The sequence below is a fragment of the Terrapene carolina genome, unplaced genomic scaffold, assembly GCF_002925995.2.
Source record: "Terrapene carolina triunguis isolate 2854851 unplaced genomic scaffold, T_m_triunguis-2.0 Scaffold234, whole genome shotgun sequence".
Classification (NCBI taxonomy): domain Eukaryota; kingdom Metazoa; phylum Chordata; order Testudines; family Emydidae; genus Terrapene; species Terrapene triunguis.
Window position 1 is genome coordinate 845153 of NW_020664585.1, and position 21248 is coordinate 866400.

The following is a 21248-nucleotide window of genomic DNA, read 5'->3' on the forward strand; positions in this document are numbered from 1 at the left end:
GCAAGATTGAGCAGAGGCTGGTAAATTTAGCTGCAGAGCACGCAGGCTGGTTCACCACAGGCAGTGTGCAGGGGGAGGCCTCCCTCAAGGAGCCGTTGGTGCTTGTAAACAATATGTCAGAATGGAGAGGACATTTTTCTCAGGAAGGCTCCTGAGGCAGCTGGATGTCAGAGTGACTGACCCTGTATCTTTGTCTCCAATCGGTGGAGCAGGGTGAGCTATAGAGCTGCAAGGAGGGCAGGAAAAACAGCACGAGGTCAGTGACTATTTTTAACTCCTCTTAAAAGAAAATCTCTTTCTTTTCCTTCTGCCGTTTTATTCCCATTTCACATGGGAAAGTTTCTTGCTCTCGCTCTCTCTCTAACCACCTACCTGTGTGTCTAGCCTGCCTCCTTTGTGTCTTACCCTTCCTTAGGTGTTGCTTTGCCTCCATCAGTGGGTGGTGGCCAGAGGGAATTTAAGACCCTTATTAATGTTGCTCTGTTTTTGCTGTGGTCTGTGAGCTAAGCTTAGAGAATCCCACAGGAGATTCCTGTTACTCTTCAAGTCATCAATGAAGTGAGATCAGTGGGTCTCAATCTGAAGTACAGCTATCAATATTAAAAATTGCTGCATGTCATGACTAGAAATCTCTGCTCAGAAGAGGCCCAGGCCTGGGATGGGGGAGCTGTGGGTCAGGACAGAGGTGTATCATCCGAGCTGTTTGTGGAGAACTTGGCACAAGCAATAAAATGCACCAAGTCCATCTCTCCTAATGTACGCACATCCAGTCCTTTCCCTCCAGGTTCCCTGGCTACTCAGCACATGCAGGCCCAGTCATTGCAGGTTGCTTTCTAACCCCTTTTTATTCAAAGGGGTTTGTTTATTCATTTGACAAGTCAGGCCATGAACTGTTCAGAAAGGGGAAAGAGACACTTCCAGAAAGGAGATCCTGCAGCCTCCCGTTCAGTGGGAATGGGAGAATGAAATTGGCTCTAAATCAAGGAATCTAAAAAGGGGCAAAGTAAGTCAATAATTTGAGAGAGAGGCAGAATGTGAGTGTTATTCCTCCCAAGAACAATATGTCTGTCTGGAGCCAGAGAGGTTCTCTAGGTTTATTACCTATACAAATCAAGTCAAAATGTTTGAGAAAGCCATGTCCAGTGCTGCTTGTGTGGGAGCCAGGATTTTCATTAGGAAGAGGTAAATGTTTGGAGCTTGGAGTGTAATTCAGAATTCCACTCAGAATGGAGTGGGGGCAGTTTTATCTTCATTTGCTGAGCAGCATGAGTAGCTGTCTTTTTCCTGTCAAAACAGATGTTCGCTATGTCTGATGGCAGCTAAAATGGTGTCACTCAAAAGAAATTATAGTCCTGAGTGCTGAGCCCTGGTCTCCATGCTGCCAGTGAATCCTGAACACCTGGCTCACGCTTGGGGAAGAACAAGAGGTCTCAAGGGAAATACAGCAACACATGTTGAACTGGTTAATTCCAAAATCAGGTCAAGTTGAAGCTAAAGTCCCATCTGGGCATGTGCTAAAGGCCTCCAGTTTAAATAAAATGTTGATTTAAAGGCCCATACTAAACCTGCTGCTCTAACATTGAGGCATCTGTTTGCTCAGCAATTTGTCCGTTTTGTGGTTGAGATCAGTTTTGCTGCTTTTGGTTTGTGTGGTGTAGATGCTGTTTCAGTGCTTCTTGTTCCAAGCTGTATGTGATCTACAGAGCTGCTCACTTTGGGGTGCTGTTTCTGGTCTTGTTCAATAAAACATGATGAAACAGATTAAAATGGAATTCACTTTTACATCCTTAAATAGGACCAGAGGCAGCAGCTACTGTATGTGCCCTTTGTGTCTTGGTCTGTTTTGGTGTCCCTAGCCTCTGTTTGCCAGAAGCTGGGAATGAGCAAGAGAGGATGGATCACTTGATGATTCCCTGTTCTGTTCATTCCCTCTGGGGCACCTGGCACTGGCCACTATCGGAAGACAGGACACTGGGCTAGATGGACCTTTGGTCTGACCCAATAGGGCCATTCTTATGTTCTTATGTTTGAGGACAACCTGTCTGTCTCTTTCCATTTAAACCTTCTGGAGATTAGAGGAGATACTAACAGCAAGCAGATAAATGTGCTGAGTCCATACTCTGTGGGGGAGAGAAAGTAGTCTTCCTAACAGCTCTACTCATCTGCACTAGGATAATGAATTAATGGCCACATATAACTGGGCGCCTTGTCCAGGTTCTTGGCACCCTGAGGACCTGGGTTCATTGGAAACAGTAACTGAGGTGGCGCCTGCCCTCACTAATTTTTTCAGGGCTGGATTCTAAGCCAGTATTGAAAAGCTTTGCCCAGGTTTGTGGAGAAGGGCAAAGTGCCTGTCTGACATTTTTAGTAGTGCTTGAGTTTGTAACTTTCTGTTCCTACTGTTTCAACATCTGCTAAGCACGCAATTGCAGAATCTCTGGGTGGGAGTCCCACTGCTGGTGCATTTGATAGTGTCATTTCTTTGTGCTATCAGAATGAGGAGTGCTGAGTATCTTGACAACAGTCATGTGGAAGTGAGGCCTGGGATTTATTTTACCCATCCACCCCCACTTATGGGGGGGATGGATTTTACAATTCTTTATGGGAAGGTTCTCAAAATAAAGCTATTTAAAAATGCAGACCATTGTGGCTCTTGCATGGGGCAGTGTCAGTCGCCGTCTGGCTGAGGAATAATGTAAATGATGAAACCTGCAGCACACAGGTCACAAATGTGAGGACTGAGGCTAAGGGAACATACAGAATGCAACAGAGAGGATGTGCAGGAAACAAACAAGGATGAGCGCCACAGCCTCTGGGCAGCCAGGGGAATAAGAAACAGAGAATTCCCATTATATGCAGTGCCCTCTCCAGTTGCCGCATGCAGGCTGCAAGCAGAAGTTTTACTGAGCTGAAGTACTAATGAGCAGCTGTAAAATATTGGTGATGCCCACCTGCTGCCCTCTAGTGAACTGAAATGTTCATCAAAATTTCAAACTTTGACAGCAAAAGAATTCTTTCCGGAACATGTTTATGCAAAACCTTTCCATTTTTTGACCAGCTGTCTCAATGCCACTCTCCCCTGTGCACCTCGATCCCGCCTACGCTCTCCCAGCCCCCACTCACTCATCCAAAGTGCTTCACAAGCTGCAGTGGTGCAGCACAAAAGAACATATTCTTTCTGTGTGGAGGGTGTCACTGTGCCTCAGTGGGTCACAGCCGAAGATGCCAAATTCAGGACAAACTGATGAGAAATAGGGGAAAATCACCCCAAATTGGTGGTTATTCTATTACTAGATATACCAACCCAGAAACTAAAGTAAACTTCTGTCTCACCACACTGGTTAAAAAGAAGTCCAAACTGCAGTGTCCATAGGCATCCCCACCCAGGCACTAGACTTAATGATGAGTGGCCATTGAAAACCACTTTCATCAAACAAAGGTTTCTTCTGATCTCAAAAGATCAACCGCATACCCAGGTCAATATATAACTCAGGTCTTACCCAATAATCACACTGTTGCCGAGCCTTTAGTTTCTAATACCTAAAGGTTTATTTATAAGAGAAAAGAATACGGAGAGAGTTAAAATGGTTAAGGAAATCAAATACATACAATCATTGCAGGTTTGTATCAGGTTTGAAGCAGTGATGTTACAGAACACTGGCTTGTAAAGTCTCTGGTAACTTCCAAAAGATTGGAAGGTCCTCAGTCGATAATCAATATGCTCCTTTTAGTATAAGTCCAGAGATCAGAGCAGGAAAGAGGCAAAATGGACATATTTTTTTTACCTTCTCCCATGTGGAGGGACTGCTCTTAGTCTTAGTTTGTGGAAAATTATAGGCACAAGATGGAGTCCAGGGTCACATGAGCAAGTCACATGGCCTTGCGTGCTTTGATGACTCATAGGAGCAGCCATTACCCATATTTTGGCTAAAGTGTCCACAGGAAGGCTCACCAGGCTGGAACAAGCTCTATGGCCCACTATGTTCTGGAATGGGCCATCAATTTGAATGGGCCGTTCAGAATGTGCTGGCTAGACTGGATGTCAGTTACCTTGTGGGTGTTACCCCAGGAGCAAACACATTTGAAATACTGGTACATAGTCAATATTCATAACTTTAAATACAAAGATGATACATGCATACAAACACGATCATCATACTTTTTCCATTGACATCTTAAAATGGTATACTTTGTACAAGATTTGTTGCAATTGTCTAACAGTGGCAATATTAATGATATAAATGGTCATGTCCTTTCATATAGCATCACATGGGGCCAATGTATGTGGAGGTGGGAGGGGCGGCTAGTCATTTTATGCATAGCAAGAGAGGGGATTAGCAACTTTCAAAGAACCAGATCCAGATTATGCAATGTTGTTCTAGCCATATTGGTCCCAAGATATTAACGAGACGAGGTAGGAGAGGTAATATTTTTTATTGGACCAACTTCTGGACCAAGTCCAGATTAGTGAGCCAGCAAATAGTTTCAGAAGTGGCTTAGGAGACTAGTGATGAGGCAGAGACTAAGTGTGAGCCTTTGCATCCTTCGGTGGATAGGAAGGTTTGAATTTAAGTGGCAATGGTAGTTATAATACGACAAGGCTGGAGATTCACTAACTTTCCTAAAGCTGCTTGTGCCTACTGAGATCTTTGCAGCAAAGATGTAGAACCCAGTCCAGTGCATCTGGCTAGAGATCTTCTGTTCATGAATGAATTGTTAATCAGTGCAAACATGCCAGGGTGATAGGTGTTGCATCCGAGGTCAAATGTGCTCTGCTGAATAGCAGTTTTAAAACAGATGTTTCAGGTTTGCTGGTTCTGGGAGCTAGAAATCCTGACACTTACAGCAGGGCCTGAGCATGGAGTGTTTCTTTGGCTGTATAGACAAGGGGACTGAGCTGCCTGTGTGTATTCTTTCCTCTTCAGGGTCTGATGCATTCCAGTGGTCCAGTCGGCCGCCATCGCCAGCTGATACTAGTTCTAGAGGGAGAACTGTACCTTATCCCCTTCGCTCTCCTGAAAGGAAGTTCCTCGAATGAGTACCTCTACGAGCGCTTCAGCCTCGTCGCAGTACCATCTATCCAGTCACTGAACCCCAACTCCAAGGTACCGCTCCAGCCCCATGCTTGCAGTGCTCCTGCTGTGAGGTATGAGACATGCAGGGCCCCATCCATGCCATGTGAGAGCTGAAGCGCTCCATGCCATACAGGCTCACCCTGCAAGGGCCCCAGACTGAGCTGCAGGGATTATTGTCTCTTCCAGCGGCATCGGCTACAAAAATGGAAATCACAAACCTACCAACTTCCAGGGCACTGGTGCTGAATGAGCTGAGCATCAACAGCGTACTTCGATGCTTTCCAGAGCAGAGTCAGGCGCGATCCCTACCCCAAGGAGATCACAAATCATGGCGAGGCAGTGGTTGGGATTTCTTTCTTAGCTAGACTGCAGGTTCTGGGTGGGGTGAGCTCCCATGCAGACTGAGTGACCTTAAACTGAGTTTCCCTGGTGAATTAATCACATCCTCGCAATCTGCTCATACGTTTGCCTGTCTGCCTGTTCCCCTGTGGCGTCGGCCACTGATTTCTCATGACATTGAGGGCACAGGTCAAAGCTGATACTTTAAGCAAATCCTGAGGAAATACCATTTTCATTGATATATGGCAATAACCTTCTGCTTCTAAAAGCCCAAAAGTCTATGGGGAGTTCAAGGCCAACATCATACCATCAAAGAATGCCACAGTTCTTGGTCTGATTGCCCATGGTACATGCTGCATTATTGCCGTGTGAAACAGTTGTCTAAATAGGAGGATGGGCCTGATTTTATCATTGCTGTTGATGTATATGACTTGGAGTTCCCTATTCTGGATTAGCCCCCAGGAGTCAATCTGTCTCTGGCCAGTACTTGATCTGCCACAGCACATTTGTTGGTCAGAGGTTTCCATTGACCTGACTGCAGTGACACCCAGCTACAGTTAATTTAGAGCCCAGCAATGCATATGGATCATTCACATAATTCCTTTCAGTGTCTATTACTTCGTGTTTGTTAGCAGTGAACTTCATCAGCCACTAGATATAGATTCATAGAGTTTAAGGCCAGAAGGGATCATTAAATCATCTAATTTCCTGTATATCACAGACCATTACATTCACCCAGTTACACCTGTATTGAACCCAATAACTTATATTTGACCAATGCGTGTCTTCAGAAAGGCAGTCTGAAGACATCAAGAAATGGAAAATTTACCACTTCCTTGGTAGTTTTTTGTTTCAATGGTTAATCACTCTCACTGTTGTGTGTGTGTTTTTTTTGTTTTTTTTTTTTTAAAGCCTAATTTATAGTTTTAATTTGTCTGGCCTCAGCTTCCAGACATTATTCTTGTTCTGCCTTTCTCAGCTAGCTTAAAGATCCCTTCAGTACCTGGTATTTGCTCCCCAAGAAGATACTTATACGCTATAATTACACACATTTGAATATTGCCACAACATTAGCACTTTTCCAGTGTTCCTGAATTTCCCCTGTATTGCAAGATTTGTTAAAAGTTATTATCAGCAGGCTAGAGATTTCCTCAGCCAACACTTTTAGGACTCTTGGGTGCAGGTTATCTGGGCCTTTTGATTTAGAAGTATTTATCCCTAAGATATCTTTAACATCCTCCTTAGTTACTAATGGAATGGAAAATATTTCCTCCTCGTGTGATATATCATCCTGCTTCTTTCCAAAAACAGAAAAGAAATATTTATTGAACTCTGCCCAATTGGCTAATTTGGTTAGGTCCCTCTGAAGCTCCTCACAGTCTTTTCTAGTCTTGACTAACCTACATAATTTTGTGTCATCTGCAACTGTTGCCAGCTAAGGAATGATTTTTATTTCATCCTTTGTAAAGCACTTTTCATCCTGAACATCCCAAAGGGATTTACAAGCAGGAATTGGTTCATTCACCCTTCACAGTACTGATTGTTTCAGAAATAGCTCATAATAGATTCCTTACATTTCATAACCTGACAAATATAAACAAGGTCAACAGGAAAAACCTATGTTGAATGGGATAAAAAAAACTTCCTAACTGTAAAAACGATTAGTCGGTGGGAAAAGGATTCTTTTTCAAGCAGTGTCCCTACGGGTGCTCCACGTCAAGATACGCATGTGCCCATGTCCTCTTCATTGGAGATTTTCATCAGCAGTGTCCAGCGGTCTACACCTGCGCCCTAGACACGCTCAGGCCCCTCATGGGGGACAGACCTGCCACCACTCCAGTTCCTGCTAAGCCACCTGCAGCTTGAGATGGAGCACTGCGCTGCCCTTAGCTAGGCCATGTGGCTCAGGTACTCCTGTCTCTTATGTTTTCTGTTATTTAGCACAGTTTGTGTTGGGGGGAGGGGTCCCCCTAACTCCTTTTGCCCAATTTTTCTCGAGCCTCAACCCAAGGTCTGAAATGCCGGTTATGCCCAACATTTCAGGCTTCAAACCCTGCCAGACTTGCCACAGGTCTTCCCCCTGCAGCAACAGACATTCAAGCTGCCTCCGCTGCCTTGGGGAGTCTCAGATCCCCTCCAAATGTCAGAGCTGCTCAAGATTTAAGAACAGATCTAAGAGGTTGAGGGAGGATAGACTAAAACCCCTGTTAATGGAGAGCTCGCTTGCTGAGACCCGCAGGGTCCAAATCATCCCCCTGTATGTCAGACCCACCCACCACCTCTGTTCTGGCAGTAAGCAAAGACCCTGAAGTCGCTGCAGCACCACCCAGACCTTTAAAGAAGACATGACCCATTCTCCAGAACAGGATAAGAGAAGGGAAAAGTCCCCTTCATCCCCCACCCCCATCTGTGCCCCAGGAGACCTCACATCCCACTACAGGCATCACTGAGGCGCCCATCCCCTCCAGTACTGATTCCACAGCACTGGCAAAGAAGCCGCGTACTGAGAAGCCTCCTAAAGTGCCATCAACCTTGGCGCCGGACCCGGTACCTTCAAAACGTAAGAGTCCAGATGAAATCCTCGTCACATACCAATCACTCTTCGGTACTGTCTCCACCTGACATACTGACTCCTGAGAATCCCTATCTACAGTGCCCAGACTGTCCAGGCCTGTGTTCCACCTTGGAAGAGCATGAATCACAACTATTGACCAGTACTGAGAGACACTCTCCACAGACACCAACTCATTTTACAGTACCTACTTACCCTCTATCTATGCCAGGGTCCCCACACAGACTCTTTGAGGGTTCTGAGAAAGATTTCCAGTGGGTACCAACATGACTTCCCCTGGTGCTGCCTCATGAACCAACCAGCTACGAAACGTATGTACTGATAAAGGTACAAGTACCTCCCTGGGGCCCAGTACTGACTTGATTTCTGGTACCTGCACTTTCTGCCCCTCTAATGGACATGGGGGATGATATCTCATCTGACTCTGAGGTGTCTATAGTAGGGTCCTCTGCCTCGTTCCCTGGAGGTCCCAACCTGAGGAGGAAACTCCCAGCAGGCAATATATCCAGAGACTCTGGCAAGGACAACCTTGGGGCCCTCCCCTTTTCCCTTATGCCCCACCTCAGAGGATATGTTTGAACCTGTGGGCCCCCTACAGCGACCAGTTCTATCAGGTCCAGTCTCATAAGAAAAATATCAAGAGCAACAACCAGCTACCTCAAGCCTTGCCCCTCTGGTGCATTTCACTGAGTAGGAGGAATCAGCTGATGAGGAAGAAACACCTTCCTCCCACAAGTCCTTCTTTTCACCAGATGGAGGTGGAGATCATGTCTCCTCCATCATCTTACCCTGATGATTTCAAGGCCTTTCAAGACCTGATGAAATGTACAGTGGACAGTTTACAAATTCTGTTGGAGGAGATACAGGAACTGCAACACTCCCTGGTGGACATACATCTCCCCTTGGCCAGGATTGCCTTTCCCATCAATGACGTTGTTAGCTCTAGCATGCCTGGTATGGCAAATCAAGCTACTATCCTGCCGACATGCAAACGGGCTGACAAAAAATACTGTGTTCCACCCAGAGGCTCAGAATATTTTTACTCGCAGGCTACATACAACAATCTGGTTGTTGAGGCTGCAAATAAGAGGAACACACAGCACAGATTCCATTCAGCACCATCTGACAAAGAGCTACTCCTTGGCTTCTTTGCAATTCAGAGTAGCCAATTACCAAGCACTGGTGGCGAAGTGTCTTCACCAGTTATTCTCAGCCTTTACTGAACACTTGCCTCAGGATCAGAGAGAACAATTTCACCAGAGCTGCGCGTCCCATGGCTATGGCAGTAGTCATGCACCTAGCTTCTTGGGTGCAGTCCTCTGGCCTCTCCAAGGAGGTCCAAAATACTGTCAAAGATCTTCCTTTTGCAGAACCCAAGTTGTTTACTGACACCACAGATGGGTCTCTCCATTCTCTAAAAGATTCTCAGGCGACACTATGATCTCTGGGCATTTATACAGCTGCGACAAAAAGAAAACAACAGAAGGTCGCAGATGGCTCAACGATCCCACCAGTCCACTACCCACCCACACGATTGGCTGAACCCCTCAGGAAAAAGCCCAGATTCCATAAGAAAGGGCCCTCCTTTACAGCAACCTCCCCACCACTGACGTCCTCAAGCTGGTCAAGGGTCACAACCTACCTTCTGCTTCAGAGTCTATGTTGTACCTCCCCGACCTCCACACTTATGGGAATTCTCTTTTTCCCATTTTATACCTTCCTGGGAGCTCATCACCTCAGAGAGATGGATCCTGGAGGTGGTTTCCACAGGCTTTTCCATTCAGTTCACCTCCTTACCACCCTCTTGTGCCCCACCCTGTCCTCCTTCAGGGACCCTTCTCACAAGGATCTCTTGAGAAAGGAGATACCATTCTTCCTAACAGTGGGCTGATCAAACTCATTCCACTGGACTTCATCCAAAAAGGGTTCTACTTTAGGTATTTCCTGATCCCGAAAAGCAATGGGGGATGGAGATCAATTCAGGACTTTGAACACTTTCGTCTAGGATCAGCAGTTCAGAATGGTAACCACAGCAATAATAATTCCTTCTCTGGATCTGGGAGATTGGTTCATTTCCCTCAACCGTCAGGATATTTATTTTCATATCGCCATGCACCCCTCTCACAGATGAGTCCTACATTTCATGGTAGGTAGGGATCACAGTCAGTATCATGTCCTATCCTGCAGCCTTTCCATCACCCTAAGAGTCTTCGCCAAGGTCCTATCAGTCGCCACAGCCCATCTTTGCCCGATGGGAATAATTGTCTTCCCCTACCTGGATGATTGGCTCCTGAAAGGCCTTTCATTTCTGCAGGCTCAGACAGTAAAGCCCTTTTTCTTTTCCATGCCTCCACCTCCACACAGAAAAATCTACTCTCATACCCACTCAGTGCAGAGACTTCATCGGGGCTACTCTCGACTCCTCCGCAGCCGGGGCATACCTGCCTGCCCAAACACAGATTTACCACAATGTCCAACCTTGTTTCAAAGCCCGCAAACCAGAGGATGACCTTGCCTACAACTTCTGGGTCATATGGCAGCTTATACACTTGTGACACCCTTGGCAAGATTACAGTCTTGGTGTCTTCAGGCCTGGCTGATGACTGTCTATACCCTCAACAAGTACAGTCAGTGCAAACAAGTGTCGGTTCTTCAGAGGGTACTTCAGTCTCTCAATTGGTGAGAAGATCCACAAAAGGAGTTCTGTTCCTGCAACCCCCTCCCATGAGAGTCATCATTACAGGCACCTCCCAGAACCTCACAGCTCAAGGAAGATGGACCGCTCAGGAGGCTATCCTCCATAGCAACATAATATGTTATGCTGGCAACTAGGACTGTGAAACGATTAAAAAAATTGCAGTTTTAATTGCACTGTTAAACAATAATAGATAACCAAGTTAAATTTATTATAAATATTTTTGGATTTTTTCTACATTTTCAAATATATTGATTTTAGTTACAACACAGAATACAAAGTGTACTATAATCACTTTATTATATTGTTTTTATTACAAATATTTGCACTGTAAAAAAGATAAAAGAAATAGTATTTTTCAATTCACATCATACAAGTACTGTAGTGCAATCCCTTTATCATGAAAGTGCAACTTACAAATCATTTTTTTGTACATAACTTCACTCAGAAACAAAACAATGTAAAATTTTAGTGCATACAGATTCAACCATAAAGGGACATACAAATGTTTAGCATATCTGGTACGTAAATACCTTGCAACACCAGCTACAACAGTGCCATGCGAATGGCTGGTCTCACTTTCAGGTGACATTGGAAGGGTTTTCAGTTTTCACCCACCCAAATACAACAAGGTTTATCAAAGTCTTCTTCAACCTCTTTCCTCCCATCAAGGAACCAACTCCACCACAGGACCTCTACTTAGTCTTCAATGCCCTGAGAAAAACCCCCTTTGAATGTATGTTGAATTGTTCCCGCCTTCATCTGTCTCTTAAGACTGAGTTCCTCATACCCATCACCTCAGCGAGGAGGATAGGGGAGCTTGCAGCTTTGATGGCTGACTCACCATATACGGTATTTCATCATGACAAGGTGTTGACATGTCCACCCCTTGCTTCCCCTTCCAAGAGTCATTGCTCATTCCACCAGGGATCAATCTAGCACAGTAGCCATGCTGAAAAACATACCTATCCTGACAGGGCAGTCACCTGGTCCTGGGTTCATGTTTTCCTAGCAGTACACTCTTGTCAGGTCTGGATGCAGTTACATGGCTTTCAGCGAGTCTGTTCTACAATCTGAACTGAATCCACCTCCTTGGCACCCTTCTCCATGATGGAAGTACTTCTCAGAAGTCTCCTGACGTGGCGCACCCATAGGGACATTACTCGAAGATGGAGAGGTTACTTACCTTGTATGGCAATGGGAGTTCTTTGACATGTGTGTCCCTATGGGTGCCCCCCCGCCTTGGAGTCTGACTCTTTCTACTTCCATGCTTGAGAAGGATTGGGAGTGGTGGCAGGTCCACCCATCCCTCTCTCCCCTCAGATCGGGGCACAAGGGTGTCTAGGGCACAGGCATGGACCCACGGACACTGCTGATGAAAATCTCCAAACAAGAGCACATAGGCGTGCGCATATCATAACATGAAGCACCCACACTACACAAATCTTTAAGAACTCCAGTTACTGCACCAGATAAGTGACCTTTTCATCCTGTGGAATCCCCGTTACCAGAGCTCACCAATGCCAGACTAGATAATTAAACTACTGGGGTGCTGTACGGAGTGACTGGACTGAGGAGGAAGCATGGGCTTGTGGTTACAGCACAAGGCTGGAAGTTGAGATTTAGTTAATATTGCTGGCTCTGCCATAAACCTCCAGTGTGACCTTGGATAAGTCACTTCCCTTCTCTGTGGATCCATTTCCTCTCCCCAGAAAAGGAAGTAGTAATCCTGCCCTGCCCCTGAATGGAGTCGGTATGTAAATGAGCACAGCTTGGATGGAAGGGGCTAAAGAAATGCAAGGCATTGTTCTAATGAGAAAACCATCTTACTGTTACAGAGCCCCGGCCACCCCAGACATTCCGTGGGGAGGCAGGACGCTTGCAGGGCCATGGCTACAACAGACCGTTCTTTGACCCCTATTTTCTCTCTCTCTCTCTCTCTCTCTCTTTCTAGTCCCTTTTGAAGAAGAATGCTCCTGCTTATTCCAGTTCTACCTCAATGGCAGCCGTCATAGGAAATCCCAAACTCCCTGCAGCAGTGATGGACAGATGGCTTTGGGGGCCTATGCCCTCTGCAGAAGAGGAGGCCTATATGGTATCTGAATTACTTGGCTGCCAGCCTCTGGTTGGCAACGTGGCAACGAAAGAGAGGGTCATGAGCGCACTCACTCAGGCAGAGTGTGTCCATTTTGCAACCCATGTTTCCTGGAAGCTGGCTGCCTTGGTCCTAACGCCCAACGCTGATAGCAACCCAGCCAGTAGCAAGAGCTCCTTTGGGAATCCCTACACAATTCCAGAATCCCTCCGGATGCAGGATGATGCCAGTGATGTGGAGAGTATCTCAGACTGCCCTCCTCTCCAGGAGTTCCTGCTCACAGCAGCCGACGTTCTGGATCTGCGGCTTCCTGTCAAATTAGTGGTTCTCGGCTCCTACCAAGAGTCCAACAGCAAAGTCACTGCTGATGGGGTCGTTGGCTTGACACGGGCATTCCTGGCTGCTGGGGCTCAGTGTGTCCTGGTGTCACTCTGGCCTGTTCCTGTGGCTGCTTCCAAAATGTTTGTGCACGCCTTCTATGCCTCCCTCCTTAATGGAATGAAAGCCAGCGCAGCCCTCGGAGAGGCCATGAAAACAGTGCAGAGCAGCAAGCAGTTCTCCCATCCATCCAACTGGGCAGGTAGGAGGAATCTGCTTCTTGGGGCTGTTCTCATAATAAACAGGAAAGAGTTTGTAGGAGAAACAATTACACCAATTTGTTTGTGTTTGAGTTGAACAAGGAGCTGTGCTAGCAGCAGAGTGCATGAGTAACACCATGTGCCCTTACAGCAGCCTGAAGCTGTGCATCAGACCTGATTCTGCGCTAATGAGTGTTGCTGAATGGCTGGCCAGTGGGAAATATTCGTTCTTCAATGTAACAATGGGGAGAACATGTGTTTGACATAATTTACAGCGTATGAAATGCACCTGTCTCATCAGGCAGGTTTAATCATTAGGAAGACCTGATATGCTAAGGGCCATGCAGGCAGGAAATTACCCAGGATCCCCAGCTGATAACAGACAAGATTCCTTTTCTCCCTACAGATTACAGATCAGGATGCATTATTCTTACTGATGTGTCTAGCACGGTACAGCAGAAAGATTTGATTCCCATTAGTGTAATGATGGGGTGGAGGGTGTTTCTTGAATGGCACTGTAACAACAGTGCTGTAATCCACTGAGGAGGATGTGTATTTAATTCAACATTTTAAAATTAAATGTGCTAGATAGTTCAGTGATGAGAAATAAGGAACTGAGACTATTCACCCTTGCTGTACCTTGACTAGAGACTATGAGGAACCTCTAAGAACGTCCCAGAATTCCAGAGAGATGAGGCTTTTCCGGAGTTTGTAAGAATACTGGCAGTATTCCCATGACAGCAGCATTTTTCTCTAGAACTGACAGTCTCACTCAGTGCATGTCTTCTGCACACTTGGGTTAGATCATAGTGGAGCAAACTAGTGGACCTGCCACCAAAAGCTGACGTGTGACCCTAGCCATGTTGAGGATGCGAGTGTACAGGGGCAGCAGGAAGAGTTCCTTGTACTGCCATGGGGGAGGCTGATATTTGCATGGTGCACAAGCTAGCGGCCTGGGCAAAGCAGGCATCTTTCCCTAGACAGGAACAGCTCTCCATTTTCAGGCAGTGTTTAGCTTGTATTGATTTCTGTTCTCGTCAAGGAGACGAGGAGCATGCTAGGGCAAGTCTCTGCATTGCCACATTTTTCCACATACGTGAACAGGAAAACAGTATTGATTTCATAAAGGGGCAGAGCAGAGAGCATTGAAGAAGCATCCTAGAAGTTAGGTGCCTGGGTGGCATGGAGGCAGCTGTTCTGGATTCTCCCTTCTCCGTGGGTAGGCAAATCACTCAGCAAGGGGCCAAGAGCTATTCATTTCTGTTAGCTTGAGGGAGGCAGAGTATTTGTTTTTCTGGGACAAGAGGAGATTAAGAAGCTCTTCGTCTGAATCCTGCAGGCTTCATGCTCATTGGCAGTGATGTGAAGCTGAACAGCCCTTCCTCGCTAATTGGACAGGCCCTGACAGAGATTCTGCAGCACCCAGAGAGAGCACGAGATGCCCTGAGAGTCTTGTTACATCTGGTAAGCGAGAGGGAGCTGCCATAAGAGTATCTCCTGCACCCCAGAGTGGTGGCAATAAGAGCCTTGCAGTCTTGCTTTGGAGAGGCTGTAAAGGCCCCTTCCTGCAGCCTGGAAAGTTCCATCGAAATGTGGGTCCCTGCCTTGGAGTATGGCAGACGCTTCCTCTTAACGCTTGGAAGGTGATGTCATCTGTGGCAAGGTGTCTCTGAATGTTGAATGGGTGGGGAAACGTTTCAATTCAACTTCAGGAGTAAACCCCCAACCCTCCTTCTCCTCCCTCAGCCTGTGTCATCCCTGCAGCTACGCCCTGTCCCTGGGAGAAGAATGGGACACCAGGCAGAGATTCACCTTGCTAGCATGACAAATAAAATCCCTCTCTCCGACCCAGCTGATTTGCATATGCTGCTGAGCGGGTCTGTGCTTTGAAAATGAGATTGTCACTAAGGTTAATTGTTTCTATGACAGAATTGCTGTGAACTAGACAAGAAGTAGGGAGGTGAGAATGAAGACACTGTAGTGTGTCTCCTTCCTTGCTAGCCAAGTGACCACGCTCTCTGTACAGATGTTAAGGACTGATGGCTTCGAGCCAAGAATGAACACCGCAGTTCAGAACAGAGCAAGCTCTAAAGCAGCAAGGTTTGTTAGACAGAAGAACTGACTCTTTGGGTCCTTCCCATGATACTGCATGACGCAGAACATTCTGTTCAGCTGACAGCTTTCACCAGAAAATACCACACTGAAATCCACAGGGTTTAACCCCAAAACAGCAGCACACATGGAAGTTTAACGAGACAGTGGTGTTCCCATAGGTACCAATAACCAGCTCTGGGGAGCAGTGAATGTTGCGACCGATGTGATCTGTAGGTAAAACTCAGGGATGGTTAGAATATGATCCTCTCACATCAGTGTAACACCTTTCCTCCGAAAGGACCCTCCTAGTTTCCTTAGGGGCAATGTCCTGTTGTAATGGCAGCATTAGTCGACTGAGGATGATGATCCTAGCTGCATCAGGCTGGAAAGGGAGGAGGGTTCTACTTTTGCTATTTACCATCCAAGTGGTAAGTCTGCACATGGAACATGATAACCTGGTAGTCAGCAGCAGACCCAAGAGGCTGGAAACCATAACTCAGTGTTTCTGTGGGGACAGATACAGCCACCTGGCTTACGGGAAATCATCCCTTCAGGATAGGCTGGAAAATGGGCAGATTCCTCCTCCCAGTCAAACATGTAGCCTAGTTTTCCATGGCCCTCGTCTGCCCAAGATGCTGCTATAGGCTGCCTGACTTCTCATTTTACAGCTATACGTGAATTAGTGGAGCCTCTAGTTCCAAAGGGCCCTGACCACCTCCTGTCGGAGGCTGATTGCCATACAGTCTGTCACCCAGCCCACCCCTTGACCTGAGATGCCTTTCTGCTCCTGACACTGCAGAACGAGGAAAGGGTTAATGATAAACTTTCTGCAGAATAAGCTAATGCAGTCTTTTGTCCCGGAAGGTGGAGAAGTCGCTGCAGCGAATCCAGAACGGGCAGCACAATTCCATGTACACCTCTCAGCAGAGTGTGGAGAATAAAGTTGGCGGCATTCCAGGCTGGCAGGCATTACTCACTGCTGTGGGGTTTCGACTTGACCCTCCTGCGAGTGGTCTTCCAGCTGCAGTTTTCTTCCCAACTTCAGACCCCGGTGAACGGCTACAGCAATGCAGCACCACCATCCAGTCCCTCCTAGGTAAGGAAAAGGCCACAGGGGGCTCTGGCATCATCCGCCTTAGCAGGCTCTTGTCCACCTGCTGCCTCTTGGATGGGAGGAGTGGGAAATCTCGCTGTTCAGATGTTGTTCTGTGCTTTTACAGGGACTAAGTAAAATCACAGAATGGGACTGTTGCTCCCAGCATAGCCCTAGAGCAGGCTTTTGCAGTGAGAACATGGCTGCTTCAGCCACAGATTCCATTCATTTCCCTCTGGTCCCAATACCCGAGGAGCCAGGGCATTATTGTTCCTCTGTCCCTGCTCCCAGACGGGAGTTCGCTCATCAGGGAAGCTGGGCCCATGTGTCGCTTTGGGATGGTTTCTCTCAGCAGTTCAGAGGCAGGTTTGAACAAACTTTATGGTTTCTGATTTTTTTCAGGTTTGCCTAACCCGGCACTTCAGGCACTTTGCAAACTTATTACTGCTTCAGAGACTGGAGAACAGCTTATCAACCGGGTGAGTAGGGTGGTGACGCTACAGCACCATGCCGCAAATCCTTCTTCCTAGGGTAAAGGAGTCCAGAGCCACTAGCAGAGAAAATAGACCGAGTGGCTTTTGTGTCCAAAATTCAAAACCTGTCTCTCTTGTCTGCTTGAGTGAGTGAATGCCTTGGCACATGGGTGCAGGCACGCTGCTGGACTTCTCAGCTCAGTGACAGAACAGAGAGCATGTGACATGCACACCAGTCGTGCTGTTCAGTACAGCTGAGCAAGGTGGGATCCTGGCATTGAGGGATGGAAAACTTGATTAGGTCCCAGTCAGCCTATTACCCTAAGAACTTGTACTGGGCTGTTCCCTTCAGGGTATTCCCTAATGCTTCGTCCAGTGCCTCTCTGACCTGTGCTGTTACTTGGGGGCAGCTCGCAGCTCTGCCAAACAAGTTTCCAGCCTTTGTAAGATCCACTGTTGTGTGGGAATGCACTACTGCCTGTAGCTCCATTACCACAGCCTTCCTTACTCTTCCACCCTGTCCGTCCTGACCCAGCTCTCTCTCATTGTGCCCTCAGCATGGCTGGCATGCTTCAACATGTTCCTCATCTCCTGAGTGCTCTTCAGACCAGGCCATTTGTCTGCCCCAGCAGCTGGGCGCACAATGAATTGTGAACAGGCATGTAGCTCACCATCCCCGTGTCTTGCACAGATATTTTCCTGACCACCTGTATCAGGTTTTCTAGAGAAATAAGTCAGTGGGCAGCTGGGAACTGTGCCCTCTCTGCCAGGCATTCCCACTTTAGCTAAGAGGGCTTCCTTTGGATCGTTAGGCCAAGAGTCCCTGTGCAGGAATCACACTGCCAGTGCTGCGGCTGTGCAGACAACCATTAGGAGGGCAGCCCAGAGTAAATGGAACAGGTAGTTTAAAGGACAACAATCTAACATTCTCTATAAAAATGTCCACATGACTGTTTCCTGTTTGTGTTCTTGCCGCAGCCAATTAAATCACCCAAGAAAAAGCAGGCTTCAGATGGCTGCATGCAGCTAACAAAAGATTTATTCACCATTTCCCCAGCTGCCTGCTGCAGCAAATAGCAAAAGAGATGTGCATTGTTTCTGCAGATGTTCTTGTGCAGGCCAAGCCCCAGACAGGAATAGCGCTGGCTGGAAATTAGGGTTCAGCCCAGCTCTCCCCTCTGCTGCAGCCCATCCCCCCAGAAATTCTCTCGAGGTCCCTTCCAGTCCTACAGGTCTATGAAAACTACAGGGGAACGACTGACAGCCACGGCCCATGGACACTATTTCCTTCCCAGCTCCAGCTTGTGCCTCTGTAGTATGGATGGAGCAGGGCTCGTTCTCCCGAATGCTTCTGTCATCCCTTTCCCTTGGGGACACCTGGCATTGCCCAGGATTTTGCATGAATGTGACAATACAGCAGACACCACGCCTGGGTACAGGGGCTGATGGAAGCTAGGCTCCTTGAAATGCAAAGCCCAGAACCCTACTGCCCCCCACAATCTGAGAGGAAGGCAGCCAGTTTGTAATGCTACTTCCCCAACCTCCCTGTCAGGCTCAAGGTCTGGGCAGGAAGGTTGGGTCCTATCTCTTGCTATCTTGCTTCAGCCACATCCCAAAGTTACCACCCTCTGGTACCAGGGCTCAGATCATGGCATTTTCACTATGACCTTGTGGTGCTGAGACCTCTGGCTTAGCTGCTCCATCTGTGAATGGGGATAGTGCGCCCCCCTCCATGGGGGTTGGTAAGTACTGAGCATTCATGATCATTAAGGAGACAATGGTTTCTACTTTGCACAGGCCAGTATGACCTGGCCTGCAGAACTGCTCCTGGGTGACTGCTCCATCCAGTCTCCTGTGTGTTCAGAGACCAGGCACCTCGGGTGAAGCTGCTTGGCGTGTGAGCTGTTCTGCTCCTCAGTCAGGTGGTTTAATTCTAAAAGAGCAGCTCCAGCACTTGAACCAGCACAAACAGTCCCCGCTGCAGCATCCGTTCTCCTCTCTGCGCACCCGCGGGGCTAACAGTTACACACACTGAAAAGACCCTTTGGCTTGGGAGCGAGGTGGTGCACAGTTCTAGGGTGCTTTGGGGGGGAGGCTTCTCTGGAGGTGGATTTCAAGGCTGCTGTAATGCACGCAGCCTTCATCCCTGACTTGCGTTCACTGCAGTATCTGAGGAGGGGAAAGTGTTCCTGGGAACAGCGAATTAGCAAAGCACTGAGCGTGCTCCCTTCTCTCTGGGCTGCTTGTGTGTAGAGATAAGGGCCATAACCTTCATTTGCACGTGCAGTGGGAATGCTAGGGAGTATAGATTGCATCAAATGCCAATAAACAGCCCCTGAAAGGAAACTAGAGGAAGGTTGTTTATGTTCCACCTCCTGTCAAAAGATGGATGGGGCTCATCTCCTCACTGGCAGGGTTGTAGCTGCCTGGGAAGTGCCAGCTCTGGTTTTAACAGCTTAGGGACTTCCAGATTCCAGCTGCCTGTTCCTGCTTGTTTGGTCCCTTCACTCCCCACCCTCATTTTCCCTTCTCCCCCTGCTCTGTGCTGTGCCTCTTGCAGGAGGGGGCTGGCTTGTGATGATCTACTCAGCCCTACAGGGCTTCATGCCATGCTCACTCCATAATGCAGAATAACCCATGTTTGTTCTTTCTTTCCTTCTCTCCTATTCTCTCTTCTTATCTGCTACCTGAATGAAGGCTGTTAAAAATATGGTGGGAATGGTGAGTACCCCACATACCAGGGAACATTACTCCTCTGCAGAGGCACGCCCTGAGCTCTGGAAAACCGTTTCCCTGTGTTACGGTTTAATAGTCACCAAATTTTTAGGCCTGGGATTTGCTTAATTACTGCTATTGGGGAGAAAGGACATTGTGGTGTTGGGCCTGTGCCGCAGGCGTAGTATAGGTGAGGCTGGGAGTGGAGTTTTGTCCTTCCCCCTCCTCCTCACCCAGGCCTTCCCCTTTGTGTGTGAATGCAGTTCTGTGGGGGTGCGAGAGGGAGACATGCCCCTTGGTCCAGCTCATGTTTTGGTAACAAAGTGCTTTGCTCTCACCCCAGCGCTCCTGTCTCTTGGGCTCAGCTGACAAACTGCTTCCTAGAGGTCCTGGAAACATGTGGGAAACCTTCAGCTGTTTCCCATGACTGACTTTGTCTCGTTTAGCACAGCTGGGGCGTTTCTGGGTTTGGCTTCATGCCCGATCAAATAGCCCAGTTACAGAATAGCCTTTGAGTGGCCATGAGCAGCCACTAAGCACCTCCTCCTTTTCTTTCTTCCTGAAGTTTTCGTACTGTGCTTCCCTCCTGCCCTTTCTCTGGCAACAGCCCCACTCTAACTCACCTTACAGGGGTTCACGTGTCCCTGCTGGAGACTTCCCAGCAGAATGTCCGGCCAGTTGTAGGGCCCCTCCCTCTATGCAGAGTGTGATCTTTGATTGGGTGTCTCTTCTCAGGGCTTGGGCAGCACCTTGACTAGAGTGTACTAGTGACTATCCAGGACAATGGCAGATTAGGTGTGACCCCACCGGCTGGGAATGTCAGCCAGGAGGTGAATGGGTTGGTATGGAAGGGCTGATATTTGTTCTGTCATCCTCAGCTACATCAGGTCTTGGTTCAACTCCAAGCAGGAGAGAAGGAGCAGGATTTCTCCTCTGCCCCGATCCAGGTCTCCATCAGTGTCCAGCTCTGGAGGCTTCCTGGCTGCCACGAGTTTCTGGCAGCCTTAGGTAAGATGATGTTTCCTTGTTTTATTGCTGCTGTCTGTGTGGCCATCCAACACCTTATACTTCACAAGCACCTTTGCTGCTTACATCATTTGATATGTAGGACATGATGGCCCGGCTGCTCGTTACCTGGCCCAGTGAATCCTTCTCCGGTCACTGTGAGCAGAGATTGCTCTCCCTGTGTGTTACTCCTGGGGGCATTCTGCGCCAAAACAATTAAAAATTCTGCAAATTTTATTTGTCAAAATAACCCTACAGAATCATGCCAGATTCAATTATTTTGGTAATTTATTTCAAAATGCCTGTCAGCAAGTATGTCTATAACAATACAGACACACAAAAATTCCCCCAGGAGTAGAGAGTTAAAGAAACCCCCTATGACAACCCAGTTCCTGTTTCTCTGCTCCCCTCTTCCTCTCCCTCCTCCCCCCCGAGCCCAGCCGGGGGCCATACCCACAACCCCTCCGCCCCAGAGCCCACCTGCGGGGGCCCCCCTCAGTCAATACACCCAAAC

General features: G+C 47.7%; 1 protein-coding gene across 1 annotated transcript in view; it reads left to right on the top strand.

Moving 5' to 3' along the window:
* TTC28 (tetratricopeptide repeat domain 28) overlaps positions 1-21248 on the top strand; it is a 276929-nt gene that overhangs the window by 248899 nt on the left and 6782 nt on the right. The window contains exons 14-20 of the mRNA XM_024196899.2: positions 4926-5105; positions 12636-13356; positions 14694-14818; positions 16313-16544; positions 16944-17020; positions 19712-19735; positions 20608-20737. Coding sequence (XP_024052667.2) covers positions 4926-5105; positions 12636-13356; positions 14694-14818; positions 16313-16544; positions 16944-17020; positions 19712-19735; positions 20608-20737 — 1489 coding nt within the window. The remainder of the gene's footprint in view (positions 1-4925; positions 5106-12635; positions 13357-14693; positions 14819-16312; positions 16545-16943; positions 17021-19711; positions 19736-20607; positions 20738-21248) is intronic.